General features: G+C 46.2%; 1 protein-coding gene across 1 annotated transcript; it reads left to right on the forward strand.

The window, feature by feature from the left end:
* Window positions 1-319: 319 nt before the first annotated feature.
* On the forward strand, window positions 320-6,516 carry METTL10 (methyltransferase like 10; the record flags this gene model as incomplete). The annotated part of the gene is made up of 5 exons (XM_008947660.1): window positions 320-385; window positions 824-938; window positions 4,308-4,415; window positions 5,282-5,498; window positions 6,267-6,516. Coding segments are annotated over 5 exons (634 nt in total), but the record flags the coding sequence as incomplete, so codon positions are not given.
* Window positions 6,517-11,472: the final 4,956 nt, after the last annotated feature.

Below are 11,472 nucleotides of genomic sequence, written 5' to 3' on the forward strand. Positions count from 1 at the left end.
GCAGGGCCGTGTGGTGCTCTCGGGAACCCTCAGCCTGCCCTCACCGGTGACCCTCCCCTCACCCTGCCTGCCCTCTCCGGTAACCCTCACCCTCACCCTCGCCCTGCCTGCCCCCTCCGGTAACCCTCACCCTCCCTTCCGTGCTCCTCCCCATCCCCGTGTCTTGCCTGACCACGTATTCCCGAGCGCTTTATCCATGGGGCACATGAATGGGCGCCGCTGCTCAGCTGCAGCCTTCCCGCCCTGCCTTCCCCTCGCTCTTTAATTGTTTTCCAGTGTTAATTGCGATATCTTGTCCTTTCTCTCCTCCCGATTCTAGCTGGGATGCTGCGTATGAAAGAGAGCTGCGGACTTTTCAAGACATTGGAGATACTGGGGAAATTTGGTAAATAAAATAACTCCACTGGAGTGATTGTATAATTTCTTCATAAAAAACAGACACTGCAAAAACACAGCAGTTCAGTGAATTAGTGAATCATTCTGGGTGCTGCACAGGACGTGAGCTGGTAGTTGTGATGGGTGTTATTTACACGTGGTAGTTTTTATCCCAGAGCTCAGGTTTAACTGTGCAGGTTGCCTGTGCTGCCACCCGTTTGAATATCTGGAGAGCTTCACCTCTAGAGTTGGTGTTTTGGTGAATTTTAATGTCCTTTTCATTTAAACACAGCAAAGGTGGAGTATGAGCTGTGGCAGTTGTCACCTGAGTGCTTCAGGAAGAAGCACTTTGCAAAAAGTTGGAGAGAGGGAGTGAGGAAATAGATTTGCTGTACTTTTTGTGTGTTTTTTTAACTCTCTTCATGACCTGAGCCTTTGTTTTTCATAGGTTTGGAGAAGAGAGCATGATTCGCATCATCAGGTGGCTGGAGAGACAAAAGGTCCCCCTGGACAGCTCTGTGCTTGACATTGGAACTGGAAATGGGGTTTTACTGGTTGAATTGGTTGGTATATTGCCAGGTTTGTGCTTCTGATACAGGGTTGGTGCTCCAAGTGGGGTGGTTTAAATTTTAAAAAGAATCTAGTTTTTTTTTTTGCTAGACCTCCTCAAACTTCTCATTTCTTGGTGCTGCCCAGAGTGTCAGCACTTTAGATTTTAAAATTTACAGTATTTCTTTAAATCAATCAGCCTGAATATCCCTTGTTTTAACTTTACCTTTCTCTTGTCCTGCATTTCAAAATGCATTTCTTCCCTTTGTTGGGTAAAACACTCCCAGGTAAGGAAATTAAGTTGTCTAATACACAAAAAGATTCTCCTGTGCAAACCCAGACCCTTTCTCCCCACTCAGCTCTGATGAGAATACTCCTTATAGATGTAAAAAATGGTCAAACCACCAGGTTTGTTGTTTAAATGAATTAAAAAGTTGTTAACCCATCCAGAAGCATCTGTTTCTGTCAGGATGGAAACTCCTCACCAGGTGTGTTCCAAAGTATTAGAAGATATTCAGGAGTTCCAGCAGTTTCTTCCTATTTTTGATTGAATTCTTGGGTGTAATACTACAGGAGAGTGGGTAAAGAAAGGAGCTGTTGTGCTGTCACACTTTTATTTTACACTCTCCATTGGCTCCAGTATTTACTGTAGAAATTAAAAAGGCTGGAAGTCAACACCAGGCTTGTAATGGCCTTTTTTTTTCAACGTGGGCTTTGATTTTAGAAGATTTTAAAGCCTTTATGGGGGACTGGCTGCTGCTCTGCAGCACAAGAGGAGTTCTATCATCCAAAGGAGAAACCTCATTATGAGAAATTAGCCCCAAAATAATGATTGTTAAATGCAATGCTAGCAAGGGCTATTGTTGAAATATCCAACAGAAAAATCTTATTTGTAAGACTTCAGTTTTATACTGGCCCCACTTGTGAATCTGAAGTTGGTTTTCATTCTGTGATGGGAAAGTAGCTCTTAAAAACTATTCAGCTGCCCTAAGAGCACCCTCCCCCCTTTCATTAAGCACCTCAGAGTTCTGTGGTTGCTTTAATTGGACATTTTCAATCCAAAGTAACTTCAAAAACTACATTGTTCATCATTGCTGAATAATTCAGGATCTCACTTCCTGAGCTGATGTAGGAGGAATTTTTTCATCGTTGGCTGCCAGGCTTTGAAAAATCAAGTTAGAATTCTTTTGGCAAACACTGTAGAGCAGTTCTGCCACTGGAGTTGGACACAATGATGGGCAGAAGTGGCAGTACTGCAAAGGGCAGCTGCATTCCAGTCCTACAGGGCATCAGCAGCCCCTCTCTGAAAGGTCACTCCTTGAGGGTGCCTGTTGGACCATTGTTAGAGCAGGGAGAGGAGCCTCTGAGAAGTTTGTTGGGGAATTCTGGGCACTGGTGTGCCTTCAACAGGAAAGGATAATGAGATGACTTTACACAAAAGAGGCAGAATAGTCACCTGAAGAGCAGGTGAGAAAGTGAAAAGCAGAAAGGCTGCTGCATCCTCTGTAAACCAGCCCCAGTACCCAGCCAGAAGGCAAGGTGGCCAGCACACTGTCTCCTGGATGCACACTGCAGGAATCTGCCTGTCTCTGAGCATCACAGGGATGCTGCTGGAGGCTTCCTCTCCTCCTGCCTGCTGGGAGGATCCTGGATGATGAGCAGGAGCCCCTGCTGGTTTTACATATGCAGTAAACTGTGGTCCTACCCCTGCTAACTTAAGGAATCTGGTAGGCTGCATTGATGAACTAATTCTGTCTTCCAAAAATCCCTGCTCTGCTAAGGAAATGCTGCTGCCCTATGGAGCTCTGACCTGTTTGGTTTTTTTCCCCTGGGCATTGTGGGAGCCAGCAGGACTGAAAAACCTCTAGGAAGTGAAGGGTATTCACCAGCCAAGTGAGGGCAGCACCAGAAGCCCAAACGTGGGGTGGTGCTGATGACATTTCAAACTACCTTCTGCTGATCAGCTGCTTTTTCCAGAAAGGGCAGAAGAGTGCTCCTGAACACCACCTTCAGGGCAGGAGTCCAGCTGCAGGATGCAGCCTGGTCCTGTCTGACACAGGTCTAGCAGCATTTAAGGTTGTTTATCCTTAAACCTTCTCTGCCCTGGAGACTAAAGGAGGGAATGGAAACTCCCTGAAATGACACAAGCTCTTCCTTTCCAAACAGAGGAATTGTTGTGGGAACTACTCTTCCACCCCCAAGTCTTCAGGAAAGGCATCTTGAGAAGCTTGGTGTGCTCTGGGGAGGAACGTGGGCAGAAGCCTGAGCAATAAGCTGCTCTTCATCAAATGCAAACAGCACAGTCTTTGTGCTGAGCTGGAGTTAGTGCTCAGCAAAGAGCAGCTGGTAAGCACTGAGCTCACACGAGCTGCTGGAAGGAGGAAGGACTGTTGTAAAACATTCTCCTTGTAGTTTTCCTGGCTGTGGAGATGTCAGCCTTTGGAACAAGCAGATATGCAGCTGGTTGCTTAATGCTAGTTAAAAGTCCACGTGTGGTTCAAAACCCAGCCCAGGCCTCCTCCTCCCTCTCTGTCAGATCATGGCTCTTCCTGGTAGGTCTGGGTCAGACCACACCAATGAACAGGCTCAGATCTGGGCTCTCCAGCTTCTGTCTTGGAGTGCAAATGTGTCACTGTCCCCCTCCTGTGTGCCCAGCTCCAGCTGTGGGCTGCCCCCACCTGCTTCACTGCTCTCACTGCCTGACTTTGCTGAGCTGGGTTATCCTTATCTGCTCCAAAGGCAGAGCAGGAGAAAGTCTCTGTGTGCTTTGTTTTTTTTATGGGGTGCACAACCCCCCTGAAAACTGCTGATGCAAAGGCCTTGCAGCACACAAACAGTTGCATTCAGCTAGACATTAGCCTGAGTCACTACAAAAAATCCAAGGTTTTACAGTGGATTTCTGTGCTTATAAAATGCATGACATATTTTGGCTTGTACAGCTTGGGTTAGGGACCAAATAATTGCTCAATCTCAAATGTTATGTAACTGTCAGAGAGGTTTTCTTCTCATTTGGAAGCATCTGGCATGGGTGCATGTTCTCAGCACTGAAAATTCTTGCTTTCTAGGTCACTTTTGGTGCAGATAAGAGAGCCTGTTCCCCTGCAGGGTGTTCCTTCTCACAGTCCTGTTCAGTCTTGCACTTGTGGACATAAACCAGCTTTTAGTCAGCAGTTCTTTTGAGGAGATATTGGGCAGAATGGAATTATTTCAGCTCCTTTCCCCAGCCATCTAGGTCTTGTAATGGCAAGGAGAAGAAAAATGAGTAATGGGGTGGGTTTTTTCTGTCCTGAGGAGGAGGAGAGATGAGATGGCTTATAGATAGGGAATACATTTGCTTGATAAGAAAATGATTAGCACACTGATGAAGGTTCTCTTCTGTCTAGGCAAAGTCTGGCTACAGGAATCTCACAGGGATTGATTACTCTCCTGCTGCAATACAACTTTCAGAAAAAATAAGAGAGAAGGAAGGGCTGTCTGACATTAAATTAAAGGTAAGTTTTGAGAGAAAGTTTATTGAGGAAATAGCAGTTGAACCCAAGAGTAAATGACCTAATTTATAAGCAGATGGACTCTGTACTAAACTAATGATGTCTTTTGACATTCATTTGTGAGAGAACTCTAACCAAATAAATCTGTATTTACAAGAAGATTTTGGGTCTTGTATTTTCTGCTTGTAGCAGTTGTTAGGGCTCACAAGATCCCCCTGCTTCTGAACAGTGGTTTGCCATTTGGCAAGTTCTGTATTTGTGCTGCTACATTCTGAATTCCAGATTTGAGACAGAGGATGGAATCCCTAAGGGATAGAATCCCTACAGGTAGCTTGTGCAGAGGAAGTTTGAGAAGCCCTGCTGGGGCAGGGGGTTGCACCAGATGACCTGAGGTCTTGTCCAACCTCAGCCCTCCTCTGATCCTGTGAGTGCCCTTCGTTCTGAGCTCTCTGCTGCCCTGTTTTATCCTCCAGCTCTGTACCCATGTGATGTCTCTGTCCTTGTGTGCCAGGTGAAAGCTCTCTGTGGCAGGTGCTGTCTGCTCTCCTGTATTTGTACAGTGCCTGGCACCTAGGAAACAGGGGATCAAAGTACAAATAAGGCATTAAAGAGTGAACTTCATGTATGCTAGTTTGAGCTTCAGGTGGACAGGTGTGTACAGGGGCTTTACAGCAAACAGATCATCACATAACCCATGGAGGAGGATGAGGGTGACAGGGCATTGTGTGAACAGCCTGTGAGTTCCCCCCTCCTAAGCACAACCACTGGCAGGTTTGAGACCTTTTAAATGCTCAAGTATTGCTTTGCCTTCTAGATTGAAGAGCTCCCCAGTCAAAGGTTGTTTTCACAGTTGCAGACTTCTGGTTTAGGTAGAAGACTTCCTGGCTCCATCAGCTGAGTTGTCAGGATTTGAGGTGTGCATTGACAAGGGGACTTTTGATGCCATCAGCCTTAATCCCGATGACGCTGAGGGGAAGAGGAGACAGTACCTGAGCTCTCTCTGCAGTGCACTGAACCCAGAGGGCTTTTTCCTCATAACATCTTGCAACTGGACCAAGGAGGAGCTGCTGAACGAGTTCAGAGAGGGTAAGCAGCTGAACAGAACCACCTGCCAACCTCTGCTTGTTCGATGGGTGGATTTTCCTGTCTGTGTTGGCATCTCCTGATGTTCTCAGATAAGGATTAGGCAAGGTGGAGCCACTTGTAGATGCTTCAGCCTATATGTCCCTTGATATTCCTCAGGAATGACAAGTTCTGCACTTGGCAGTGTCAGTGTGCCAAAGGAGGGCAGGTTGTGTTGAGCTTTGGAGGGTGTGGATTTCCATCTGGTTACGCTGGCAGAGTGTGTGCCCGGGTGGTGCTTTGGGTCCTTTGTCACCAGATCCAGCTGACCCATCTGAGGGCTCTGAAACTGGGGTAACGTTGTTGCCCACGTGTAGGGGCACTGGCAAGTCTGTGACTGTGACCTCTGATGTCACCTCCTCAGTGACCCTTCTGATCCACTCATAAAGGGTGTTTTTTACCTGCCGGTTAGCTCCCGAATCTCATGCCTGAGGCTTAAACTCAGCGTGGATCTAAAACAACTGTTCCTTCTGGGGAACTAAAACCACTGGCAAGTTCTCCTCTTTTCTGCCATTAATTCGTGTGAGTCAGGCAGCTGAGGTTTTTATTATCCATGGAAGGGTTTCAGCTGTGTAAAGCAGCAGTGTGGTGTAACGATACAATCCTATAAACCAACAGAGGAACTCACTTGCAAGGTTTCCAGACAAATAAAGAATGGTTTGCAAAGGGTTATCCAAGAGGAGAATACAGTTACTTCCTTCTAATAAAAGCATTTTCATTTCTGTCTGGCAGGATTTGAAATTCTGGAGGAGCTGCCAACGCCCAAGTTTTGCTTTGGAGGAAGAATTGGAAACAGTGTAACAGCATTGGTTTTCCAAAGGAAAAAAGTGAAGCCATCCATCTTGGACAAATTAGATTAGTTGAGAAAAGTCTGAACTTGAAATCTGACAGAAAACCTCAGACACGTGTGTAAATAAATGCTCCTGGAGAACACAGTGAAATATTATGTATGGAACTCTAAGGGACTATGAACCATTGCCCCAGAAACAGTTCAGCTTTGCCTGTAAATTTGGTCCTGGCTACAACCTGACTTGTTCTAGGGAAGCTGGTGAGTGAGAGGGAAATGGGGCAGTCTGAACACAGAGACTAATACAAGTGAATGGTGTTTGTGTTTGGAACAGAAAGATTGGCTGGTATTTCATTTCTGTGTTGGTCATCAGTGGCCAAGAGAGGGGAGGGTATTCCACAAAGCAAAACTCTCCCTTCTCTGCTGAGGGGTGCAATAGGGAACCAGCTTTTGCAGTCTAAGTGCTGGATCTTGGATTATTCTTTTTTTTTCCTGAGGTGAACATGAATGTAGGAGGGAAATGAATCTAAAAGCCACAGTGCTTGCAAAAAGCACCAGGTAGTGCTTTAAATTCAGATTTTCAGAGGTTCTCAGACTCAGCATAGTCCTGTCTCCACTGAAACAGCCCAGCTCTTTTCCCACAGGAGTGTTGTTAAGACTCCCACTTGCCTGGGTGCATGCTGCCTCAGTTATTGTCACTGATCTCATGGATGTAGGTCTGTGTGTGATCCTTTTGCTTAATTTCTTTGCCTTTCTTCTGTTGTTTTGTATTTTCATATTGCTCCTGTTGCTTGCAATGTAAGAAAATGAGAGTTCTTTGTACCTTGACAAAGACATTTGCAGGTGACAATAAACTTGTTCTTTCAAACATCAGGGAGGCCCTGTTGGGCAATCAGGTTTTGTTTCACAGGCAGGATCATGTTTGCTTATCAGAGAACTGCTGCTCCTAGTTTCCAGACTTCTCCTAGTCCCCAGGGTTTGAGAGATCTTCAAGGGTCATGAAACACTTCTAGTGCTTTCCCAGGGTAGGAAATAAGGCATTATTTGCACAGTGGTGAGTCCTCCCTCTGCAGTCATTCTGGTGATGTCTCCAGGGCTGGAATACCAAATCTACATCTTTTGGCAAAGTCACAGAATTACAGATTGATGGGGTTGGAAGGAACCTCTGGAGATCATCTCATCCAACCCCCCTGCTCCAGCAGCTCACCCACAGCAGGGTGCCCAGGATCATGTCCAGGCAGGTTTGGAATCTCTCCAGAGCAGGAGACTCCATAAATTCTCTGGACACTCCACAACTTTTCTGGGCAGACTGCTCCAGGGCTCTGGCACCCTTACACCAAAGAAGTTTCTCCTTAAGTTTAGGTGGAACTTCCTGTGCTCCAGTTTGTGCCTGTTCACCTTGGGCCTTTCCCTGGGCACCACTGACAGGAGCCTGGCCCCATCCTATTGATCCCTGCCTTTTAGCTATTGATCAGCACTGATCAGATCCCCTCTGAGTCTTCTCCAGGCTGAACAGCCCCAGGGCTCTCAGCCTGTCCTCAGCACAGAGATGCTCCAGCCCCTCAGCATCTCTGTAGCCTCCACTGGACTCTCTCCAGTAGTTCCCTGTCTCTTGAACTGGGAAGCCCAGAGCTGGGCACAATCCTCCAGAGGAGGCCTCACTAGGGTAGAGTAGAGGGGGAGGAGAACCCCCCTCAGCCTGCTGGCCACACTCTTCTGAATGCACCCCAGGAAACAGTGGGACATACTGGGTACATGGGGTATATGAAATGGGAGATACTGGTTCCATTGGAAGAATGGTCTATCAGCAGTGGTGAGCAGGTTTAGTCCCAGGAAACAGCTCTGATGTTTGGTCAGGCTGGGGTTCCCAACTCATGTGCCAAAACCACATTCCTGTTACCCTCTGGGTACCTCTTGCAGGAGCAGGGACTGCCTCTGCCCTGCTGGCCTCCAGCAGCCAACAGGAGTGCTGAGAGATGGAAGTGCCAGTTCAGACAGGATTCAAAGTACACCACTGATCACAACCTCAATAAAAAGACTGTGACATTTGCTATCAGGTAGAGTTCAACTAAGCCAATTTTAATTGGCAAGTACTCTGGCAGGAGGCTATGAATATATTTTCTACCAGGGAGGCTTCTTAGCAGTGGGGAGAGGCTGAGAACCAACTTCTTCTTCCATCCCACCTCATTAATTGCCCCAGCTCATGGATTCAAAGCATTCAAATGCCTTCAAACATCTCCCTACTTTTCTGGGCTGTATGTAGCTCCACAGGCAGCAAACCTTCAGAGATGAGGTTCCTCTGCATTACCTTTGGCATTATGGAGACCTGTCATAAGTTGATGCTAGTGACACTAATGTCACCACTGAAGTGTCATCCTGCTGCCTGAAGGTGTCATGAGCCTGTTGTTAGGAGCATTAAATGCTGCTTGGTTGAAGGAGTTTGGGACAGGAACACGTTTTTCCCATGGAAGAAGGTCCAGGCTTTGTCCATAGGCACTTGTCTTCATGTTTCTGTGTGGTTTTGGGGCAGAATTCATGTGCCCACCTGCTTCTCAGGTTAATACAAAAGTTTGTTAGTAACAGACTCAATAAAGCCACAAAAAGCAAGCCTGCAGATAGGTGCCTTTACAGGGAGGATGGGCAGGGAGTGGAAAAAGGGAGCTGCCCTCACACGTGGAAGAGTTTCACTTCCTAAATTTGTCTGTCCCCTCTTTAGTCTCAAATGAGCACACAAGCTATTGCTTGAGACGAAGGATTTTGCATCTGCTCTGTAGTCTGCAGAGTCCTTCACAGGCCCAAGCACTTTGAGGCATCACTGGAGAGTACAAAAGTGTTCCTAAAACATGTTTTAGGAGATTCCTTTTAAGGTAACAGTAACCAAAGGCTTACCATGTAAAACCTGCTCTGTGGGAAACCTTATATTTGATGGCTAATGGAGTCTAGGTATCACACTGACTTGAGAAATTACTTTTTCCTGACCAATAGGACTTGGAAATGCCATGTCAAGGAATATCCTTGATTTGGGGCAGCTCATCATGAAGGTATGAGCTCTAAATGGTGCTGCTTTTCAGGGAAAAACCTCTTCAAAGAGGCTGAGGAATAAGCAGTGAGTTAGGAGGAGCAAGTCTTTGCTTGTAGTTTGGGAAGTGCTTCGTGGTAGTTCATAAGGCTGAAGGTTCATGACTACACAGATGGCTGGGTTTCAGCTGCAATGCCAGGCTACAGGAGAATACTCCAGCATTTGAAGTATGTCCTACTCCTGTTTTACTGTCTGAGGACTGTTTATGTGACTTGCCTGTCAAATATGAGGTTTGTAGGTAGTAAAACTAACATCTTCCATGGGCCTCAACAGCACTTGGGCCCACAAGTTCTCCTGCAGTACCCAGTTGAGGCTGGATGGGCAAAGTGCTTGGAAACTGCTGGGAAATTTAGGGATTCCCTTTTTGAGTCATTTACTGGGAAAGGCCTTTGTATTTGTTGTGGGGCTTGCACTACTGCAAGAGCTTGGAGCATCTTACCCTGGATTTTTAAGGGGTGTGTCAGGGAAGTGAACCATCAGGATGAAACATCTGGGAGAGGAGACTTAGTGGAATGAATGAAATAAGTATTGATTTGAGAGGTCAGATCTGAGGGAGTTTCTACACGTGGGACTCTGCTAGAGTGTAGGGTAGATAGGTTCTCAAGACAAAAGTCATCACAGTACTTTCTTGAAGTAAATGCTTCTATAATCATGTTTATATAGATTAAAAAGTGAGAAATACCAGACATGAAAACCATGACACAATGGAATGAACCCAAAATTCAGAGGGAAGGATAATGTTGCCTTACTTCCCTTGATGACCTCCCTCCACCCTCTGGATAACACATTTATTTGTAAGAAAGTATGTTCATTTAACAGTCCTTAAGGAGCAAGAACAGTCAACTGCAGTGATGGCTGTAGGCTGATTTTTTAAATGTTAATGTTTTGGGAAGGCTTAGAAGATTTGGCCTACAAGAAGGCTGGGGAGGGACTTTTTACAAGGGTTTGTACTGCTAGGATGAGGGGTAAGGGGTTCAGACTGGAAGAGGGGAGATTTAGATGAGAAATTAGGGAGAAATTCTTCACTCTGAGGGTGGTGAAACACTGGAACATGTTGCCAGGGGAAGCTGTGGATGCTCCATCCCTGGAGGTGTTCAAGGCCAGGCTGGATGGGGCTTTGAGCAACCTGCTCTAGTGGGAGGTGTCCCTGCCCATGGCAGGGGATTGGAACTAGATGATTTTTAAGGTCCCTTCCAACCCAAACCAGTCTATGATGATGACACAGAATTAATACTCTGTTCTTGAACTTTAGTGCAGTTCTGTGGTGTAAAATGAAGAATTTCTGGGGACTACTTTTTTTGTTTTTGTGAAGACCTGTTGGGTTGCACCAGAACCACTGACAGAATGATGGCAGCTCTCTCCCAGAAGGGCCAGCAATGAGGAAGCCTGTAATTACAGCCTTCTGTCCCATCAGAACATTTCCTCATGACAGCATCGAGAGCATCGGGTTGAAAGAACTATTATTTGCATTATGGGCTCACCTCATCTGGATTTCAAATCCAGTGTTGCAACACCATTTCAGAAAACTGGGAATGGGTTGGACACCTACAGCCAAAGAGGACTCCCAGATTATTTTACTTTCAGAGGTTTAGGTTTTTAATCCTGCCATTGCTATTCACAGGACAGCTGGTTACTTCAGGGTTAAGAAGCACATGTGCCACTACAGGGGTCTAAGGTGTGAGTCTCCAGAGAGCAAATGAGTTGTGGAGTAAACAGAGGGGTGAGCAGGCTGCCCTACACCTTGGGTGCAACAATAAATTGTTTCAAAGATTGGCCACAGGATGCCAATGTGGAAGCTGTGCCTGCAGACCAGGATTTGCTCTATGAACCAGAGCACTCTTTGAGGCTGGGCTGATATCTTCACAGTGTTTGCATTCTCCTTGTCTTTAAGCAATGAAAAAAAGTTCTCTTCTGAGAGAACGTGTCTGTGGCTAGAAATGGAGATATTGTCTCATATAATTTGCATCCAAATGATTTCAATTCTGCACAGGTTTCTGGGGCAGGCTAAATAGGAGCCAGCAGTGTGCCCAGGTGACTGAGAAGGTCAGTGTCATACTGGCTTGTATCAGTAC

Source organism: Merops nubicus, unplaced genomic scaffold, assembly GCF_000691845.1.
Source record: "Merops nubicus isolate BGI_N331 unplaced genomic scaffold, ASM69184v1 scaffold11139, whole genome shotgun sequence".
Classification (NCBI taxonomy): Eukaryota; Metazoa; Chordata; class Aves; order Coraciiformes; family Meropidae; genus Merops; species Merops nubicus.